This window comes from Plecotus auritus (assembly GCF_963455305.1).
Source record: "Plecotus auritus genome assembly, chromosome: 6".
In the NCBI taxonomy this organism is placed as follows: Eukaryota; Metazoa; Chordata; class Mammalia; order Chiroptera; family Vespertilionidae; genus Plecotus; species Plecotus auritus.
This window is the reverse complement of record NC_137773.1, coordinates 19,782,324-19,805,385: the sequence shown is the minus strand read 5'-3', so window position 1 is coordinate 19,805,385 and position 23,062 is coordinate 19,782,324. Positions and strand designations below refer to the sequence as shown.

General features: G+C 44.0%; 1 protein-coding gene across 2 annotated transcripts in view; it reads left to right on the top strand.

Annotated features, from left to right (window-relative positions):
* The first annotated feature begins 8,438 nt into the window (after positions 1 to 8,438).
* GRIA1 (glutamate ionotropic receptor AMPA type subunit 1) overlaps positions 8,439 to 23,062 on the top strand; it is a 267,156-nt gene continuing 252,532 nt past the window's right edge. Inside the window, exons 1-2 of one of the 2 annotated variants that reach the window (XM_080671958.1) lie at positions 8,439 to 8,849; positions 11,784 to 11,921. In XM_080671958.1, the coding sequence (XP_080528084.1) occupies positions 8,768 to 8,849; positions 11,784 to 11,921 (220 nt within the window). In that variant the 5' untranslated portion in view covers positions 8,439 to 8,767. The remainder of the gene's footprint in view (positions 8,850 to 11,783; positions 11,922 to 23,062) is intronic. The other variant, XM_080671959.1, reaches the window with a different exon arrangement.

Below are 23,062 nucleotides of genomic sequence, written 5' to 3'. Positions count from 1 at the left end.
AGCAGCAAAATTTAATATGAGGATTATGCCAGTCAATTATGTTTTAAGACTCCTGACAACTTAAAATCTCCCTTTGGTCCTGGGGGTGCATAGAGACTATACTAAGCACCATAATTACTGATTGGCCTCAAAAAAAGCTACCAGATGTGGGGAGAGAAATATTGATTCATCTTCTTTTTCAAGACATTTCTTTTAAAGCAAACTCCAGTCTTGTACATGTTTTCTGAATGGCTTCTCAGAGGCCTTTCCTATAATCCTGTGGCTGAACTACTGTGGAACAGGGTTTTTAGTATGAGGATTCATGGGCTAGGTCACCTCTTAGCCATGGGTCCTGAGGCTAAGTCCTTTACCTTTTCAAAATTATGGTGCACATTTTCAAGGGCCTGTCCAACAAACATTGACCAGATTGGTGGGCATAGACCTTGAGATAATATAGGTTAATGGTAAGGAGAACCAGCCTTGGGAACCAAGCGGATCCAGGTTAAAATCAAAGCCCTGCCTCTACATAGTTATATAAGCTTGGGTAAGTAACTTGACCTTCCCAACCCCCCCTCACCCCTCCCCACCTATAAACAGAATAATTAGGGCTCCTACTTCATAGGGTTGCTGTAAACATCATGCAACACGAGGCAGGTATGCAGCCTGGCACATAGCGAGTAATCAAAAAAATTAGCTTTTACATATTATAGCCATGATTCTTGCCCCCTAAGGGGCTGAAAAATCAAATGGGAGGGGCTAAGTTAAATATCAATTAAAGGCAGTAAGTGATAAGTAACACTCGGAGAGTCCAAAATAGGTTTGGGAAGGCAGTGTGGAGAAGATAGGAAATGAATGGCATTTTAAAAAATCAGAATGTGACAAAGGAAAGGAAGGCTATTTTTGCAGGGAGAGGGAGATAAAGGCCTTCTCTTCACTTTTTAACAAATATTTATTGAGAAGTTACTTTGTGTTAGACCCTTTCTTTAGCACTGGAGTGAACAAGATACATTCTAGTAATGGGCCAAATGATAAACCAATAAATACATATTGTATTGAGATACTAATAAACACTGCAAAGAAAAATAAAGCAGGGTAAGGGGAATAAAAACCATGGCAGGGAGTGGGGTGCTATTCCAGAGACCTTTGGACAGAAGCCTGAATGAAGGGAGAGAGAGGAAGCAATGTGGATTTCTATGGGCGGAGCTTCCTAGGCAGAAAGAAGAGCAAAGGTCCTGAGACAGGGTGGTGCTTAGTATGTGCAAAGAGTAGCAAGAAGGCCACTGTAGCTGGAGTAGTATGAACAAGGGAAGAGGGTGCAGGAAATGGGGTTCAAGAGGCAGCCAGGCTTTGGATTTTATTCTAAGCATATGTGAAGGCCCTGGATATTTAAGAGCTGGGGAGAAACAGAATCTGTCTGATTTTAAAAGTTTCACCCTGCCTACTATACAGGGAACAAATTATGTTGCCATGGTGGTGGGCGTGGAGGTAGAAACGGAGTAGAAATAAAGTTGTTAAAGTTTGCTATGGGTCAGATGAGAGATGAGGGTGGCATGAATGACTTTGAGTGTAGAGATGGTGGAAAGTGGTTGGATTATGGCTGTAATTTGCATCTTGACAGCTAGGTGGACATAGGTGTCATTTAGGGAGGTGGAAGAAATGAGCAGAAGAGCAGGTTGGAGTACAGCAGAATCAGAAGTTTGTGTATCTCTGATGGAATAGGGTGTGGGGAGCTGACGTAGATTGGTAAACCGAGCTACGGGACAAGATTTCAGAAGTAGATGGGAACCACACGGAAGGCCCCTGATGCTAGGCTGAATCTGGACTCCAACCACGAGGCAAGAACAATGCTAAGTGAAACAAGTCAGACAAGAGAAAGACAAATACTGTCTGGTTTCACTTATATGAGGAATCTAAACAACAATAATAATAATAACAAAAACAGACTCAGAACAGAAACCAAAGGGATGGTTTCCAGATGGGAGGGGTGGGGAGGATGGGTCGAAAAGATAAAAGGGAATATAGTCAATAATCCTATCTAATAAGGAGGGAATATGCTAATTGATTGCCCCACCCTCAAAGATGGCAGTGCCCACAGCCAATAAGGAGGGAATATGCTAATTGACTGCCCCACCCTCAAAGATGGAGGCACCCACAGCCACAAGATGGCAGCTCCCAGTCCCCTCAGCCCCGCCAAGGCGGCAGCCACATGCCTGCCTCCAGAGTCCCCCAGTCCCCCAGCTCCCCAGCCACCCAGGGCCAGCCCTAGGTGCAGGCAAGCCTTGGATGATGGCTGCCCAGCCACCCAGGGCCACCTGAGGTTCAGGTAACCAGGGCAGCCGAGGCTTGCGCTGCTGGCAGTGGCAGCAGCAGAGGTGTGATGGGGCGTTACCTTCCCCTGATCACCGGGTCGCCTCCCGCCCCTGAGGGCTCCCAGACTGTGAGAGGGGGCGGACTGGGCTGAGGGACCCACCCTCCAGTGCATGAATTTTCATGCACCAGGCCTCTAGTATCATAATGAGTTTGTACAGTGACAGATGATTTCCAAAGTTGGTGAGGTGATCACATAGCCAAGTACAAAAATATTGGACCACTATATTGCACACCTGAAACTAATATAACTAATATAATGGTGTATACCTACTATACTTAAATACTAAAAAAATAAAATAAGCATTAAAAGGCAAAAACAATGAAAGGTCTGTTGGAGATTATTTTAAATAATAATAATAATGACATTTCACATCTCTGTACAGTAAGACCCGGTGGAGTCCTGATTGTGTGCTTGGAGCTTTGCTGGCCCTCAGGGAGCACATCTCATGAATCCTTGTTCCCATCATTTTCCAGACAAGACCCTGAGACGAAGGGGTTAAGAGGCTCATTCATAATCATGAGTCCAGTGAGGATGACTCGGGAGTCTGGCCAGCACCCTCCTGAGCATGGCCCGGGCGACCTTGCTGAGGGATCCACTGGTTTGGAGGAACAGTCAGCGCCTCCAATTTCTACCAGAAACGATGGTGCTGCGTAGGAGTTTCCCTGGAATAGACTTTTTTTTTCCCAGGCATTGATCCTGCCCCAGGGTGTTTTCCAGAACTTGCACTGCTCCCTAATTATCTAGTAATGCTGAGGGCTTATGAAAATGCTGTCATTTGTGTGAGAAGGGAGCAGGGGGAGAGGGAGGCTGAAAGAATGAAAAAAAAAAAAAGAGAGAGAGAAAATGCTGTTAAACTTGGCAGACCTCCAAGGTGGGCAGTTACATTCTTTGGGGTATGTTCTCACCACACACAGTCTGTGAAGTATTTGGGGAGCCTTCTGTAGGTATTGGGCTGAAACCATGAAAAATATTATCCTTATTATTTTTTCTACCTCTTTTAAAATGGGGACTTTCTAAAACCACAGAGGCACCCGCTCTCTGATTACGTTTTTTGTCAATTTGTTAGCTGTCAGAGATCTGTTCTCAGATCATAAATTTGACAGCTTCCGCTCCCCCTTGAATTGTTTTGCACGAAAAGCCTACAATGTTCAAGCCAAAACAGATCTTGGTACACCCCCAACGATTTACAGCTGGGAGGGGAGGGGAGGGAATCTGGGAAAGCTACTGCCGCAGGTAACAAGAGGCGAGAGCATGGGCTCCCAGGCTGATCCCTGCCCTTTTCCTTCCTTGCCTGGTCAGTGCCATCCATGGACCCACCGAGTGTTAGCCTGAATAGTATGCCGCAATCACCTAGTCTATCCTCGTCATTTTATAGGTGAGAAACAGAGGCCCAGAAACAAAGTGGACCTATCCCCCAAGTTGATATGGGGGTGGGTGGTTGGACCCTGTCTCTGGCCTTTTTCACAGAACCAGAGCTGGCACTATGTGGCCTGTGGACCAGATCCAGCCCAGAGGTACTCCCTTCTTTTTTTATTTTTTATTGGGTTCTTGCAATGAAGGTCCATATAATAGAAATAAATTTTAAACATCCATATTTCTACTTTCTTTCAAAAAATAAATCAGAAGATATGCCCACACGGGGGGCTGCTATCAGCTGCCATTGAGGTCTTGCAACCACCTTCAGACAGGGTGTCTGCCCTCCAGTTCTCTTTGTCCTCGCTGCCCTCTCCCCTATGTGACTCACTTCATTCATTTCCTTGCTTGGCCCAAGAAGGCATTTGAATTTGTAATCCCTGCCCAATACCATTCTTCTTGATTTGTGGTGTAAATCCAAAGCCAAACAAGTAAGTCTTAGGCTATTTTGGCTGCATGATAATGGAACTTAAAGTATGCCAAAAAATAAAAATAAAATAAAAGGGCTGGGATAGGTCATAATTCATCTTAGGAGTGGGTGCCACCCTGTCTCTGAGCACAGTAGGAGGACTTTTCCTCCCGCCTGCCCACTGCCTGCGGTCCCTCACAGTACTCCTTTATTTGGACTTTAAGGAACACGTGTGGCTTCTACCCACTAGATGCCAGTAACACCTTCCCAAGTGTGACAACCAAAAATGCCTGTAGACATGGCCAAATATCCCCTGGGGGAGAAATTCACTGCTAATTGAGAACCATTCATCTACCAATTTGAGTTCTTACTTAACTATTCGTGTGCCATAAGCACCTTTAGACTCAAACTGCGGACTTTTTTAAGTTGAAAATATCGTGGCAGTTACCTGGTTAATGTGTAAATTAGGTTCTAATCCCTGCCCTTGTGGGGTTGTTGGGAGGATGAAATGAATAATGGATGTATAAATGCTGTATAAATCATAATGTGCCATGTGTGTGTACAGTTTGGTTGCCATCAGTCACAACAGACTATGAACAGTTAAACCTTCCAAGATGGATACTGCGGATGGCAAACAGGGTTGGAAGCTATAAGGAGTTTGACAGGGTGAACTAATGAAGGATGACATCAGAATAGGTTGTCCAGGGTGTGGATGGTATGTAGTCTTAACCTCTGAAGCAGAGGTCAGTGTCTTCTTCCTCACACACATTCCTGGTCATAGAACTATCATACTAAAAAACTACCCAGTGGCTCTCCATTGTCTGCCAGGAATTCAGTGGCTTTCATTCAAATCCTGACCCTGACCTCGTCTGGGTTTTACGTCCCCCACCCTGTCCTGCATGGACATCTGCATCACATGTGGCATCTTCTCCGGTCTCCAGCCCTTGCAGGTGCTCTTCCCTTGGTTTGCATCTCTGTTCTCAGCCCTCACTTTTTTTTTTAATATATATATATATATATATATATATATATATATATATATATAATTATTATTATTATTATTAATTTCAGAGAGAGGAAGGGAGAGGGAGAGAGAGATAGAAATATCAATGATGAAAGAATCATCCATCTGCTGCCTCCTACACGCTCCCCACTGGGGATCAAGTCCGCAACCTGGGGCGTGTGCCCTGACCAGGAATTGAACTGTGACTCCTTGTTCATGAGTCGATGCTCAATCACTGGGCAACACTGCTGGGCTCGGCCCTCACTTTCTGCCTGTAGTTTTCCCCTTCACAGCTCAGCTCTTTGGAAGCCCGGCTGGCTCCCCACAGACAGGTGTTCAGTAGCTTCCTTCTTTGCTCCCCTGTTGTGTTTACATCTCTATTAGAGCACGTGCCATGGTCTGCTTTAGATGACTGGGTTCATCTGTCTCTTCTACCACATTCACCTGCCTTGAGGTGGGTTGTGTATCTGATTCCTTTCCATATCCCCCAGCACCTGACACCCTGTTGGATACAGAATATGTTCTCCCCCAATATTTGGAGAGAATTCTGAAGGCAAACAGATGAACCTAAATGTACTTAGACCTAGATGCCCAGACTTGAAATGTATAACCTCCACGTTTATTTAATCACTAGAGGCCCGGTGCATATTCGTGCACTTTGTGTGTGTGTGTGTGTGGGGGGGGGGTGTCCTTCAGCCCTGCCTGCGCCCTTTTGCAGTCTGGGAGCCCTTGGGGGATGTTTGACTGATGGCTTAAGGCCGCATCCCGGGTGGGGGTGGGGGGAGCAGGCCTAAGCTGGCAGTTGGACATCCCTACCTCTGGCCACAGAGGTGGGAGAGGCTACCGCCATGGTTGCTGCACTCCCCAGCCATCAGCCTGGCTTCTGGCTGAGCAGCGCTCCCCCTGTGGGAGTGCACTGACCACCAAGGGGCAGCTCCTGTGTTGAGCGTCTGCCCCCTGGGGGTCAGTGCACATCATAGCGACCGGTCATTCCACTGTTCAGTCAATTCACATATTACCCTTTTATTATATAGGATTGAGCAACTCTATATATCTAATAGGCCAATGGGAGTAATTGGTCATATTTGAGCAGAACAATAATGAAGAGCTCTATTTTAGGGAAACCTATCTGACTGCATGATTTATAATGACTGAAGAAAATGCATAGTTTTGAGTCCTTTAAGCCCCTCTCCTCCAAAGTAAGTGAAACAAGTCTTGCCTATTCCAGGTGGGTGTTGAGGTTTTGCTAATTAATTCTTGTAAAGGGCTTCGAGATCTTCCTCTGAAAGGTGACAGAGAAGTGTGAAGCTTCCAGTGACAGCCTAATTATTATTATTACCAGGCATAAAGCTCAGAGATCTTAAAAGATTCCCCAGGTACCATTCAAAATAGTAAGAGACAAAAAAATGCAAATGGAGAAATTATATTTTAAGCCAGAATCACTGCATCACAGACGTCTAATGTCAGCAGGGACTTTAGAGGCAATCTTTCCTGATCTCTCCTCTCACCTTCCCAAGCTGAGGTTCACATACCTTTAGAATCTTCCTGCCCAGTGCTGTCTGCATTAGAACCTAAGGGTTAAGAGCTTGGGTCTGATTGCAGAGTTTCCTGTGTTCAAATCCCCAATCTCTTCCTTGTTTGTAATGGAATCTCAGGTGACTTTTAGGCCTCAGTTTCTTGAACTATAAAATGGGGATTAGATGATCTACCACAGTAAATGATGCAAACATATTGTTTGGCATGGAACGTGGCACATGGTAAATAAATAAACATTAGCTCTAAAAATCACTTGAGCTAATTAATATTTGTGAGAGTGCATGGGAAATTATAAAGCCTCTGACCTCTAAGTTGCTCCTCCTTTAGGGGCTCCATTGAACACGGTCTGATATTTCTTGCAAATCCCAGCCCTCCTAGCTGTCCTGCAAGTGTGGGAGAGTGTGCATTGTCAGTGAGGGAAGTGGGGAGTTTTGGATAGCCAAGTGCTTTGGTAGCCAAAGCAAAATTGGGTCTGTTCTCCCTCTTTCTAACAGAGCTTTCCTTTCCAAGACTATCATTCGTCAGGTGGGATTCTGACCAGGGCAGTGAGTGGGCCCACTGGTAATGCCCGGAATATTCAAGTTCATAGGTTAAACCATATATGTGTTGGTCCTGAGCATCCAGACTCCATCTTAGTAGGTCCATGTCTTTATGATTGAATCCCTGGAGCCTCACTTTTTTCATCTGTAAAATAAGGGCTGTGGCCACGTCACAGGTGTGAGGAGAGAGAACAGGATAACACTGTGAAGTTGCTTCAGAAACTGTAAAGTGCTGTGACTGGTAGTGACGACTACTCTGGAACCCACACTGTTTCCCTGACCACAGTTGTTCCCCCTGCAGGTTATTCCAGAGAGAACCCCTGTCCAGGAGGCTTTATGGAGCTCCACTTTACAGGAGAATGGCCAGCATCCAGAGGTAACTGTAAGAAGTCTGACTCCTCTCACTCCAATCCCTGCAAAATGACTCATGTAATTGCTCTGGGCAAGTATCCTTTGCTGTCATGTACACCCACACATTTTGAAGCCAGAGTCTCCTGTGGAATGCAGGGGAGCGGGGCAGGGGGCCCATTTTCAATGCCTATGGTTTAGGGACCACCAATTCCACCCAAAAGGCACACAGGGACTGCACAATGTCCAAGCAAAGGCACCTGCCAATCATCCCAGACCCTCAGATTTGTCTTCTGTCACTCCTCCTATGAGGGAGGGAAAGCATTTTTTTCCTCTAAAGCTCCTAGAGGGGATTTCTAGGGTCTTCCCCTCAGGAATTAGTTGTAGGAATAATTGGGCCAGTGGAGTGCAGGAGATATATCCAGCACAGCCTGAGCGCTCCTAGAAAAAGTGACCTAGATCAAGCAGCCTGTGGATGGAGGACTATTGCGGGGACCCCCTGCCACCTACTGACTTACAGCTGAACCCACATTCCCAGGAGCATCTGCCAGGCTGGGGGTTGGGAGAGGGGGCAGAAAGCTGAGGAAGGCAAGGGGGCGGATGAAGGGGACAGTGGCTTTGTCCCTTTTAGGACCAAGCTCCTTGTATCACACTCCCTCACCCACTCTCCCACCCATCCGCCTAGCACCCTGAAGGAGGATGAGGTGAGGAAGGGAGGCAGGGAGTGACAGGGAGAGAGGGCAGCTGTGGAACTCTAAGCTGGCTGGTGGGCATGAGCACACAGCTTGCTGCCTGTGTGAGTGTGAGGGGGAGAGCGAGGGAGCGAGAGCGAGGGAGGGAGAGAGAGGCAGGCTGCGCGAGGAGAGGAGAGGAGGAGAGGAGAGGGGAGGAGAGGGGAGCAAGCGCTCCAGCTAGCATGAGGACGGCTTCTCTTTTCCGTGCTCAGTTAATCTGGCTGTCAGTTGGTGTTAACGCTGCAGTTTAAGTGTTCAGATTCCAAGGGAAACACACACCTCGCGGAAGGAAGGAAGGAAGGAAGGAAGGAAGCGAGGAAGGAAGGAACTGCAGGAGGAAAAGAACAGCAGAACAGAGAGAGGAATACAGGGAAGGGGGAAACACCAAATCTATGATTGGACCTGGGCTTCTTTCTCGCCAATGCAAAAAGGAATATGCAGCACATTTTTGCCTTCTTCTGCACCGGTTTCCTAGGCGCGGTAGTAGGTGCCAATTTCCCCAACAATATCCAGATCGGTGAGTGAGAGGGGCAGCCTGGGGAGGGACTTTCTGGGGTCTGGCCAGGTTTTTTCTTAGGTGGGGGGTGTCTATGTCTCCCCACCCCCACTAAGGACTGTGCTTGGCTAGTGAAAGCTGTGCTGCGGTGATGGGAGAAGGACTTGGGCTACAGCATGGGGAGGGGGCTCCTCTTGATCAGATGGGGAGCAGAGGGGAAGTGCGCTCACACACACGCACACACACATACACACACAGAGTCCCCACACACACTCACACTCCAGGCATGAGCATGTGAAATGGAGGAATAAAAATAATCAGGCTTTAGCAAGGAAAGAAATGGTGGATGTTTAAGGAGTTAACTGCATTGCTTGGTAGATGGTGTCTGATTTCATTTACTTATATAAATACCCGTGGTGTCTGATGTGTGTGATTATGTATTAAGTAGCCACATAGACACTTAATTGAGAGTGGCAGTGATTTCTTAGCTGGAGGAGGTCTCTTTAAAGAGCCCATCTAAAATAAGGAGCGAAGGGTTTATTGCAGCCATTGAAATAATGCCAAAAGCACCCCCCAAGTCAGGGGGCTCCCCTCCTGCTCTGGACTCTTCCAGCTGCCTGCTCTCTGCTGTCTGCCATGCCGGGCTGGTGGTCCCCACTGCTGGGATCCTGGAACTTCCTAGCCTGCCTTTTCTCTGCTCCCTCAATGGCTCCCTCCTCTTCGATTTTCTGTGCACAGACATTTACACACAAACGCACACATTTACCCACACTCCTCTCCCCTCCTCCTAGCTTTCCCCAGCCCTGGGCTCCATCCTCTCAACTTGGAGCTGGTTTCCACAGGCTGCTTGTCTTTTTGTTCCCTGTTTCCCCTTCCTGGTTGCTGTGTGTCTAAAAAGACCCCCACCCTCCCTGTACTTATGGGGCAGCCAACCTACACTGCTTCTCCTGTTCATAATGGGTGAAAGCGAAACAAACAGGAACTGTTACACCAATTACAACGCGTGTCCACAAGGGCCCGGGGATTCAGTGTGATGGGCATCTCAGGGCTGCTTGTGAGGAGGAATGAAGCAAGCTGCTCTGCTTGGAGGCATCTTGGCTGGTTTGGGTTCTGTATTCGCTCCCCTGACAGGGACCTAGCTCCGTTAGGGAAAGTTCTCATCACCGATCGCTTGTGTGCTTTGCGTGAGTCTGTTTGTGGGGGGCTGTGGTGCAGGTGGTATGTTGTTGGGCACGCAGCGTGTGCTGCAGTATCAGTCACTTCTGGCCTCCCCAGCGGGCTGGCTCCGAGGGCTGGAATAGCCACGGAGTAACTTGCTTTGTTTCCTGACACCTGTTAAGCGACATTCTGAAGTGTGTCTGTGTACCTGTGTTAGTGCCTTACACGCAAAACAAAACTTCCTGCCTCCCAGCAGCCCGGCCTGTAGCTGCCTGCCTCCCCACCCCCACCCCGTCTCTTTCATTCACTGCAGGGGTGGAGGAAGGGGACTGGGAAGTGTTTTGGGGTGTGGTCATCTTGGGGGTGAGGGGCGAGCAACAGAATCCAGAAGGAGTTTGTTGTTTTTCCTCTTTAAAATGGAAGCCTATGCACAGGTGTAAATCACTTGCTTTTAGGTGTAGCATTGCTTATGTTGGTACTTATCTATTGCCCATACCTTGCTGATTGGAAATGTTTGTCTTCAGATATGTGGACTTCTTTCTCAGAGTGTATTTGTGTATTTTGCCATGGGATTAACGTCGGATGGGGGGAGGTGTACATGATTTGTCTGCTCATGTGTTTCTGCAGAGTTTTCATCATATTTAGCTCCCACTTGCTGTTCAACTGATACAACCATTGTTCCGTTTTCAAATAAAGGGCTGAAATATTAAATTGTAGAGCAAATGCTGAAAATACAACTGCCAGCAGGTAGTATTTGATTTTCCTTGTACGATCTCTATGAAAAGCCTTACAATCTATTTATTGGTTCTGGAAACCAAACACATACCCCCTGTATAAGAAGTTAGAAGTGCCTGACACTGGGACTATGATTCCTCTGGGCTCTGCGATAAACTTCTGTGTAAACATTCATTGTAGTGCAGCCTCTGGAAATAGCTCATGTTCACCCACAAGAATGTGTTTTAATTTCGTTTACATGCCCACAGTAAATACAAAGGTAAGGCATGTACTCTTATTTCTTGGAACTGGAGCCCCAACAGGCACCTTTGTTGTTCTTTTTAACTAGAATAGAACATTCATATTCTCTGGACATTCTAAGCCCCCAGATGTTTGAAGGCCAAGGTTCTATCATGCAAATGCACACCAGGGCAATTCCTTATGTAACAAGTCATTCCTAGGTAGCTGGGATGTGAGTGTAAAAGAAGAAGCAAAACACTGTTTGCATAAAATCAAGAGTTTTCAGAGGAGATGAAGAATAAACCTTCCAGGTGATAGGAGAGTTAAATCGCATGAAGGTCTTGGCAGGTCCAAGGCCCAAAGTGTCAAACCAAATGGGTATAGTGTGGGAGAAGCCCATGGGGCCCCAGAGTTAGGATTCACTGTGCCACCTTTATTAGCACTACTCCTGTAAAGCTCTGTGGTGAGAAATGGGTTCGATAGAGGACAAAGTTAGACACAACAAGGGTTTGTGTGCATGTAAGAGCATAGGCCACCTACGTGGTTGGCACAGGGAGGAGAAAGAGAAATGTCACAGTTCTGTTTTCTCTGACCTGAGCTGAGTTGAGGGGTAACAATCCAATGTTTGGGGAGAGTGACTGGTGTGTTAGAGGCCCTTGTCCCATGAAAGCCCATCTAGAGAAGTGTAAGCCTCAGTGTCCAATTACCTCTATTTGAACTCTCACTCCCACCACTAAGGCTACAACTAGTGAGTTTGGCATGGGGAGAAGAAAGGGGTCCTTCTGGGGCGGAATCAAACCTGTCTCTAGCTCAGAAACCATGTTTCATTTTCTTTCCTCGTAGGGGGATTATTTCCGAACCAGCAGTCGCAGGAACATGCCGCTTTTAGATTTGCTTTGTCGCAACTCACAGAGCCCCCGAAGCTCCTCCCCCAGATTGATATTGTGAACATCAGCGACAGCTTTGAGATGACCTATAGATGTAAGTAATTGCTTCTATTTCTGAGATTTTTTTCTGCGATCGACCAATGAGAAGAGGGCCTGTGGGTAGGTGATGGTGTTGCAAAAATGACTTGAGTTGTCATTTGTCTTCATAAGAGAAAGCCCTCCAAGAAAAACGTCTAGGGCCTTTTGAGTGATTCCATCAGTTGGCATTTTAGCGCTTGCAATGCCTCATAGAACGGGTTCACTTTTTCACTGTCAGCTAACTTTAAATGCCAGCACGATGGGTACTTGGGTTGACTGCATCTCCTCTACCTCACAGAAGGTTTTCTGGTTTAGCTGAAAGAATTTTCGCACTTATGAAACTTCTGAGAGACATTGAATTAAAGAGTCTGACTTGGAGAATGTGGTTTAAAATGCTTAAGCCTTTTCCTGTACATAAATTAAAAGGAGAAAATGTCCCCGTAACTTGATTTTTTTAAAAGGCTATATGAGAAGTTGTATATCTGGTTTTCCATTTTGGGAAATGACCAATAATTGCTTAAAGATCAGTGGCTTGATTATTTCTAAAATGCTTTGAAGTGATTGATTGCTTAAACACATTTTGCAGGGCAGACTTTGAGCATAATGCAGAACAGAGGTGACCTCAAGAAGGAGAAGGGGGAAATAAATTTCTGACATCTGAATGGAAAGCATTATAAAATATGGGCAACAAACACTATCCTGAGTTTTTCTGACAACTAGGACTGAAAAGGAAACTGTGTGGTCACATGATTGCCATTTTATGACAGATGAAAGCATAAAAATTAATCAGTAGAGACATATTCCCTCAAGGGATTAAGCTCATGTAGAATATTATGGCATGGAAGTGTGAGCTGAATGGGCAAGAACTACTTAAGATTTGAAACTGGTTTAAATTGGCATCATAGGTTTTGTGTGCCACCATGGACTCAGTCACTTCTGCTAAGCTGTGGATGTTAGAAGTCACAGACCATATTTCTTTCATCTCCCTCATTTCCTCATGGTGGGCTCTCAATGATTTGAACTGAACATGCTTTGCAGGCTCAAGGTGAGAATTCAGAATTCTTCCTATCCCTAAGACCACTTATAGGATAATGTAGATACAAATTCCAAGAATTATAATTTTCTCAGATTCCATTTATTGAGGACATTTGTTTCAGGAACTAGAATTATTTTATAGATAATGATAACATCATCCATTGCCATGTATTGAGCATCTACTATGGCCTATGCAATGCACTAATTGTTTTTCATGTGTTAGCTCATTTAATCCTCACAAGAGCCCTGCAGAGCACTGTTATCTTTTAGAGATGAAGAAACTAAGGCTTCAACAGGTTATATAATGTACCCAAGATCACCCAGGAAGTAAATGGTGGTCTAGTGACCCTAAGGTCCATGTTCCTGGGTGATAGACACCTGATCAATTATACTGAGATTACCCAAGAAGCAAAAGGGAGTTTCTGGGTGTTGTAAGGCAATTGCCTGATAAAGCACCTAAGAAGAAAACTGTATAGTGCTTCAAATTGCAGCTTTGATTTTTCAGAAGAGTGATGCATTGAATAAATGAAATAGCAATTCTTCATGTTAGTGATACTGAGATTGAAAAATCTTGTCTATTTTGTTACTTGATACCCTTCAAAAAGAGCTGAGGTTTAATTGTTGAATAGTACTGTGAAACCATCTCCCTGGAAAGCTAGAATAATCTTGAGCAGGTATGCCGCTCTGTTGACTAATGAGTTTGCTGACCACTGGGTTATCCAATAACCTCTCATTTCTTTTGATATGGCTTACAGTAGAGTATTTGGATAGATTTGAGTGTGTGGATCAATGTATCTAAAAACAACCTGTGATTATGTATAATATTTTGCATTTGTATGAATATGCTAATTTATTTCCTGAGGAAAGACTCCAAAGCTTTTGTCATACTCCATAGCTTTTGTCATACTTCCTCTCAAAAGGTTCCATTACTCAAGAAGGATTACTGTTTAGGGAATCAAGAAGAATAAATGGCTGGCACTCATACTACTGAGAACTGTCTACAGCACAGCTTGTTGGAAAGAGATGTTAACTGCTGTCCTAGTGTCAAGATGTTGACTGACAGGACAAGATAATAGAAGACAAAAATAGGAGGAAATGTTCTGAGGCAAAAGGTGGTTCTTCTGTACTGTTATCTTCACACCCTAAGCCTTGATATTTAATAGGGTTGGTGGCCATTTATTGGGGAGATTGAAATATGAAATGTCATCCATTGTGGTTAGTGAACCTAGAATGAATGGATCTGGATTCTTGAACTTGATTCCTGCCAAGTACCAGTGCACAGGTTCCTGTGAATTTGGTTATTCTTTCAATCTGTAATGGACATTAGAAAACCAGAGATGAGAAAGGCCCTTGTTCTCAAGTAGCTTACAATCCAGTGGGGGGTCTGACTGAAGAGGTTGTCTGAGAAGCAAAAACACTATCTTGTGCTTAGATCTTTAATTTCTCCCTTTAGCTCCAAGATCAGAGAGGGTACTGGGCAGTTTGGGTAGTAACTGTGGCACTGTCATTCCCAACCTGCATGGAAGATTCTCTGTTAACTTCCACATGAGGCTGGGGACCATGTGGGCTATGTTCATGCTGTCCACTGGTCTGTGAAAACTGTACATCTGTCCCAATTGGAATTGACTAAAAAAATGTCAAAGAGAGGAGAGAAGTTTTAAGGAAGATGCATCACTTAATCATTTATGGGAAAACAGGTACAACATCTTATTCAGATTTAATATCAGGTGCTTTTTGAAATCTGGACTGGTAGTTACTTTAAATTAACTGCCCCAGTTTTACCTCCAGAAAATAATCAAATCTTTGTATTTTTATATTTTTTGCTGTCATTTGATATTTTCTTGCTCATTTTGCTATTCATTATCCCTCCACCAGAGGGTGGAGAAGGGAAGGGAGAAGTATAAGAGGAGCTATTCCTACTAAATGTGTTAGTAACAGGGATTAAAAAGAAAGAATGGTGATTATAGGGTAGGGGACACAGAAGAGATGGAAGAGGAAGATTGCTAACACCACTGGCCAAAATGAAAGTTTTGTGTCTTCTCTGCATTCAATCTTTCTTGCTTTCTTAGTATGCCATCATTAAGGAATAAAGTCATTGAATCAGCAACCCAAATACCTTGGGATCTCCTCTGAATACTCTTCCAAGCCTACAAGGGCATGTGTTGGGGAGATTGTCCATAGAGATGGTAGGTACTGATCATTCAGTTTATCTGGGTGCCTTTATGGTAAGTATAAATAAAGGGACAGATGAACTACTAATTGGGCTTTCTATTAGCAGTTTAAGGAGCACTGATGCAACTTAATTCTGACCTTTTCATTCATGTATCCATCCATTCATTCAGCAAATACATGCTGTGTGCCTACTTTGTGCCAGGCACTGTGAAAGGTGCTAGGAATATAATGGTCAATGAAGAAGACACAACTTCTTTCCTTGTGGGGTTACATTTCAGCTCATAGGTCCTCAAACTTTAGTGCCCATAATATTCATCCAGGGAGCTTATTTAAAGCAAGATTCAGAGGCAGACTCTGGGCTTTCTGAATCAGAATATTCAAGAACTGGCCCTAGGGGGATTCTGCAGTAGTTAGTATGAGCATCAAACTTTGAGAAAGAAGCTCTTTAGTCTAAAAAGTCTTCTATTCCCTGAGCAAGCATTTCTGAGCCTTTAACAAAGCCCAAGTATGGTGTTAAGCACTAGCAATGCAGACAAAAGGAAGAGATGTTCCCTGCCCTGGAGGACCTTATTCCCTGTAAGGCTGACTGTCCTCTAAAGAGAAAATTAAAATGTAATGTTGTATGTGTTATAGCAGTGATTTGTGGGGAGTGTTAGAGTTGTCTTGAGGAGTAGGGTTGGTTTCTCAGAGAGTGGTGGTGGAATTGAGTTTTAGTGATAAACAGAAGCTCTCCAGGAGGACCAGGTGAAGGGGCTGGAAGGGATGAGGTAAGTGTATTCAGGCAGAGGGAATGGCATATGCAAAGGTAAAGAAGACACATTACCTGTTCCCCCTGCTCTAACCTCCCTCGGCACTTTATTCTAGGCCGCTCACTTGCCACTTATTGATGACTGCAGAAGGGGTTGCCAAATGGCCATCCACAAGCTAGTTTTAGTACAGTGTTTAAGAATCATGGGATTTCATATCAAAATCTTGGTATCTTAGCTCTCTTTAAAATTTCAAAAAATCTGACAACACAATATAACAGGTCTCTTCTGTAGCCTAAACTTACTAGGATGGAACAGAAAGTATCCCATCTAGATGGCTTCCTTCCCAAACAGCCCACTGCTCCCTTTTCTTTACTGCCTGGCTCCTGAAAGCATTGCTTTCTTAAGCTCCAGTTTATTTGTTCTACAATGTTGCCTATGTTGTGTGTTTATAGGTCAACTCTACCATCAGAATATGAACTGCGCTCCAAAAAGACCATGTAAATCTTTCGTTTGGTGTTGCTGAGAACACATGTCACAGGGCTTGTCCCCTAACACAAAGGAACAGCTATCTCCAAGAGTCAGGGAATAACACAGCATAAAGATGCTGAGAGCCTAAGTGGCAATCAGCTGAGGGATAGTGTGCCTAATTATAGTGGGTCCCCTTCTGTTGTGGACCTACTCAGGAAACCCAAGGGCATTCCAACAAGACTTTAGGCATTGACAACAGACAAACATCCTTTAGCTTTTGCCTGAGCATCCTTCATCATTTTCAGATTTGTAAACTAACAGTCCACAGACTTGTTTTTTCAAAATATAGCATAAAAATCTAGATTTCTGGCTTTTCTGAAAACACACACACACACACAAAAAAAAAAACAAACAAAAAAAAACATGTAGGACCTCAAACAACCCTGGACCCACATTCCTGCTCAGTTTCTATTGTGTAGAGCTGAGAAGTGCTGTCCTCTTTAAGTGTAAGGCATAAACTCTGAAGTTTACCAAAATCCTTGCCACTCCCTATTGTACATGTGGCCAGTGTATAAAAATGATGTTGCTTGCCCAGGCCAATAAGCAGGACAATGTGCTTATACCTGATGTCTAGCCTTCAGCATCTGTCACTTTATTATTTCATTCTAATAGTACCTAATATTCACTCTGTAACAAATAGCTGAAGACACAAAAGATGTGTAAAACTCCTGCTATCCAAAACCTGGTTTGTATATCATAATAAAAAGCATGGAGGGCTGGTTGTGGGATAAGCAAAGACTATTTTGAAGACCTACTATGCACCAGATACTTCACATATATTGTCTTATTTAAGTTTTATAACAAAAAATTGAAAGGATATTATCCCCATTTCATAGATGATGCTACTGAGACCAAAAAAGATAGTGTCTTCTCCATATGATGCAATGAATCAGAGCCTGAACTAGCATTTGAAACCAGCCTTGGGGTTTTCTAAACTCAATGAGCTTTCACCCTTTCAAGATATATGACTATGTGGACACACAAAAAAGTGAAATGGCACAAGCCCTACACAAGAAGTGCCACAGTCAAGTTTATGATTCAGGATTAAGAGCTAAGACTTATGAGGCAGAAGCTAGAAGCCAGATGGCTGTGGATAAGGAAGACTGCTTCAGAGAGGTTGGGCTAGAGGAGGCATTGAAGAATGGAGCAGATTTTGGTAGTAACATGAGTGGAAGGTATTTCGAGTGGGTAAAATCACAGTATTTCTTCTTCCCTTCCCCTCAGCCACTCCAGCATATGTTTGTTTTGGGAAGGTGGGGCATTCAGTTTGTCCCCTACATCTACACCACATTCTCAGATGTCTGCATGTCTCTGCTTGATGTCACAATCTGATTGCGGCTCCTCCATTTTTACTTGCGCCCTCACCTTGAGACATGTAGTTTTCAACATGTGTCTGTGGGTGACTCTTAGCTCTTATTATAATATTTATGACCACAAGTCTTTTATTTTGTGCAGAAAAGTAGGTGTGAGCATTGCTTTCTCTAACTAGTTGGAAGACTTCTGCTGAGATGGGAGAGATTAATGTCCTCCTCTGAGATGCTCAAGATAAAGCACAGGACAATGGGAAGCCATTAAGATTCATGCATTTGTTCATTTGTTCAAAACACTGCTATCATTGCCCTTTCTGAAGCATATATACCACTAGAGGCCCGATGCACAAAATTCATACAAGCGGCTTGCCCCTCGCAGCCCTGGCTGCCTCAGCCCTCACAGCACTGGCTGCCTCAGCCCTCACAGCCCCAGCTTCATCCGGAAGGTCAAGGTCATCCAGACGGTCATTCTGCTATTCAGTCTAATTAGCATTTTAGCTCTTTATTATATAGGATTACTGCCCCTTCCAAGCCCCTGCAGACAGCATTCATTGATTACAGAATTCTTTCCCACTGAATCTCGACATGGCCTTAAATTTCTTTTCACCACAGCATTCCAGGCAGCTACTACAAATCACAAATTGGTCAGAGTTAAAGTTGATGCAACAGATAAAATCCATTTGCTTTTATAGGGCATTACAGTAGGAATTAAGGAAAATAAAATATATTAGGTATTGATTCTCCCCTTAAGGGGCTCAGGTTCCTATAGAGGAGATAGGCACACACACAAAAATGATATAATTGTCTCTCTCTCTCTCTCTCAATACACACACATGAAAGAAGGAAAACTTCCAGATGCAGCCGTGGGCAAACTACGGCCCACGGGCCGGATCCGGCTGTTCTATCCGGTTCTCTTGCTCTCCCCTCCACTCCTTTACTTTGAATTTATATTAGTTCACACAAACACTCCATCCATGCTTTTGTTCCGGCCCTCCAGTCCAGTTTAAGAACCCATTGTGGCCCTCGAGTCAAAAAGTTTGCCCACCCCTGAAAAGGAATCAGACCAGGTTTCGTAAAACAAGGACATATGAATTGAATTTAAAAAGAAGGTAGTATGTAGACTGAAAAATACATACACACACACACCAAGTTTGATGCAGTGAAAAGTATTCTGGATAGAGGGTTGAAGACATGGGTTCAAATGCTGGACTATGTTCTTAAAATCATATGTGACATTGGAGAAGCATCTCTCCCCCACCACCCAGTGCTAATTTGTAAAATGAAACTCACATAATCTCTAAGAATCCCTCCAAGGCTGTATTTCTATGGTGAGAATGCATGGAAAACTCTAAGGATAAACAATTCAGAGAAGACGCTCTTGTACCAGCCGTTGGTTGGAGGGAGGATCACTCAACAGATTGAGAATCTAAGGAAAGCTCTGAGCCCCCCACCCCAACTCCATCAAGTGTCACATTTTACAAACACAGGGTTATTAACCCTACCAGAAGCCTCAGGTGCATTCATTCAGTATTCACCAAGTACTGTATGTAGTGCTTATTATTGTGAGCCAAAACAGAAAACAGCCTTGTGCTCCTGGAGCTTACTGGCTAGTGAGGGCTGTTATTAGTCATATAATTGTGCAAATGAATGTATCATTATAGGTTGTGACAAAGATGTGAAAAAAAGGGTCATAATTCAATGAAAACATATTACAAAGGAACGAGCTCTGGCAGAGGAATGAGTAGGTGTTTGAGCTGATAAATGAAGGCTTTTGGTGATGTGATGCTGGGAACAGGAGGGGTATTCTAGAAACTTCCTGGTTAGAAGCCTGGTGGTGGAGAAAATGCATTGGGGGGGGGAGGCAATTGGAGAGTACGGCAAGGGCCAGGCCTGGTGGGCCCTCTTATGCATTTTGATCTTTAAAACAAGAGCTATGACAAACCCACTGAAGGGTTTTAAGCAGAGAAGTGCCACGTTCAGATTTCTGTTTTCTCACCAGGAATCATATGATTCCAAGCACTTTGACACTTTCATGTTCCCTGGAGACATTTTGCTAATGGAGCAATGGCCTTTGCTTCTTTACTCCTGTTGTGAGTTTGGGATGAAGTCTGGAAGATGCACAGAGGGATAGGTGCTCGGGTGAGGGTACAGAGGGAGAGCTGATGACTAGATGGAGAAGTGAGCTGTTGTATGTGGCTCTGCAGTGTGTCCAGGGCAGGGAGGGGTGTGTGTGTGCTCATGGAGACTAGAGCTCAGGGAGACTGGAGCTCATGGAGATTGGAGCACTTGGAGATTGGAGCTCTTGGAGATTGGAGGCTGATCTAGCATGGGGCCTGGGAATCTGGTGAGCATGTATTTGGAAGCAGAGGAAATCACCTAGAGCCCCACTTATGTAATCAACAGGGAAAAGCCACACTACACTGAATCTTGGTCTCTAATCAAACCAGAAAATTCAATGGTTCTAAAATTACCACTGCTGTTTCCTCCACTTTCACCTACAAATTGCTCCTCCCATAGTCCCCTGTGGAAATTCTATCCTCCTGGGCAGCCCTTGCTCTTATACTTCTCCACAATGCCTTCCTCGCTTTCCCATGTTCACACCCTCCTCGGCCACCTCGGCCCTTTGTATCTTCTGCCTAACAGCTGTTACACTTAGTCCTGGGTTTGCCTTACCTGCACCCTTGTTTTATCTGCCCAACTGGACTAAGCAATGTAGGGATAACAGCCTCAGTTTCTTCAGATTCTCATCACAGTCTCTACCACAGTGTGCAGAGGTGCTAGTTGAATGAATAAATAAGTGAATGAGTGAATCAATGCATGTCTATATGTTATGTAACATCAGTGCCAGTAATGGGAATAAGCCTGAAGCATTGTTGTTTGTAGGGTGGTGGTTTGATTTCACCAGTTCTGAGAGTTTCAGCAGGCAGCGTTGTACCTATGGAAGGTTATTACAACTGTGTTTCTGGAACATGATGGGGTGAAAATTAATTGTAAATCAAATCAAAATCTCATTTCAACTCATCTGGACTATTGTCAGTAGGGGTCCTAAATAAGGTATAAGGCTCCATTTCCTAATTAAAGGATTTCTGGTTCAAGGCCTTGCTGTGCCATTGCTGATGTGCTCAGCTTGTGCCAGTCATTTCTCCATTGTGGAAACTGTTTCCAATGAAAGTATGTGCTTATTATGAGAAGGAGGAAATCAAAGTTAATTTCAAATCAACTCTCCACCCAACACAATGCCACAAGGTAGGTACTGTTAATCTCCTGTTTTCACAGATGAGGAAACTGAGCTCTCAGGAGGAGAGGGGGTGGTGGTGTATGTTTCTGGTTCCATTATTAGACATCTGTGGGCTGGGAGGACTTTCTTCATTCCGTTGACTGCTGTGTCTGCCTGCTCCCCTGTGGATCCTGTAGTTTCCCTCCCGTGGAGGCAGCCCTCCTCCTCCTCTGGTGTCACTGCTGAGTGCTTTTGTCACACAGCCCTCTACATTGTCAAGTGGCCTGTGCTGCTTGGTCAAGGTGTGCAGGGCACTGAGGTCACTGGAACCGCCCTCCCACCACAACCCCCATCCCAGCTTCAGTGTGTCACAGCTTGCTGTCCAGAGAGCATAGGGAAGCCCAAAGTCATGGGAGGTCCAGATCTCAGAGGATATAGGCAAAATTGAGGTTAATGAGGCAGTGGGAGGCTAATGAAATTGACACCCTATGGTGAAGCCTTTCTCTGCATATTCATCACATAGAATTGCTGGGATGGAAATTAACTTTCTGAGAATAGTTTTTATTTTATGTACAAAAGTGATGTGTGTATTATAGAAACCCACGGGGATACAGACACCAAACAAAATAAAATTTGTGTAATTACAGTGCTAAAGATAAACTCCCCATCTTTTTTTCTGAACATATCAATTTAGAAATTAAGAATAGATTTATATTACTATCTTAAAAAAGATGATTTTTCTACTTAGTATAACACATTACTTTGAACATTATACATTCATTTTAATGGTTTCCTAAAAGCCTATTGTACATATGTACCCTAATTTATTTAATCTGTCTCCTTTTATTGAATATCTAGTTTACTTACAAGATTTTTTTAAAAAATCATTCTATGATGATCATTCCAATAAAACTTAATCATTGGTATCTATTATTCTAGTTTTAGGAGCATTATAGCCCAATAAGACAATTTTCAGTGAAATTAAATAGAATAATTAGTATATACAGAAATTGAAATAAATTCTTCAATGCCAGCTTTACCATTGACTTGCTGTATGACCTTGAGAAATCTTTGTGCCCAGTTGAGTTTCCAGACACATGATATGGGTGATAATACCAAATTCTTAGGGTATTAGAACAGGCAAATGCCTTTAGTTACATGAAAGAGCTTTGAAAAATTAGAAGTGCTAGGCAAATGCAAATTAACTAGTCTTCTTATCTATTAACATAAATGCACCACAAGTACAATGTGACTAAGTAATCTTTAGTGTTTTCCTAAGAGGGTGGTCATTATCTATGAATGAATCTATTTTGTGGATGAGGAAAATTGAAATCTTAAGGAGGCTAATTTATCCTGGGTCCAAATATGCAGCAACACTAAATCTGAAAGTATTCCTTTGCACTTGTGATTCAGTCCACAGGATCCAACTAAATATGTGGGCCAGACAGTATCTTTGACTTAAGAAATTATTGCTTATAGGGACAAAGGGACAACCCCATTTGGATGGTGAACAGCCAGGACTTTTTTTTCAAAATATATTTTATTTCAGAGAGGAAGGGAAAGGGAGAGAGAGATAGAAACATCAATGCTGAGAGAGAATCATTGATTGGCTGCCTTCTGCATGCTCCCTACTGGGGATTGAGCCCGCAATCCAGGCATGTGCCCTTAACCAGAATCAAACCCAGAACCCTTCAGTCCACAGGCCTACGCTCTATCCACTGAGCCAAACCAGCTAGGGCAACAGTCAGGACTCTTGGTGACAAGTGATAGAGACCCAACTCACTGGATAGTTTTTACTTCAGGTGCAGCTATATTCAGGAGCTTGAATGACATCAGCACTGAGATATACACTCTAGGTTTTCAGGCTCAGTTTTTCTCTAAATTGGCTTTACTCTCAGGCATATACACTAAGTGGCCAGATTATTATGATCTCTGAACGCATAATAATCTGGCCACTCAGTGTATATCCTGTATAATAAAAGGCTAATATGCAAATTGTCCCCTCAACCAGGAGTTCGACAAGCAGGCAGGCCGGCCAACCACCCATGTCCCCTCCCCCTGCCAAGCTGGCCAGACCCCACCCATGCACAAATTCATGCACCAGGCCTCTAATATACTGAGTGGCCAGATTATTATGCGTTCAGAG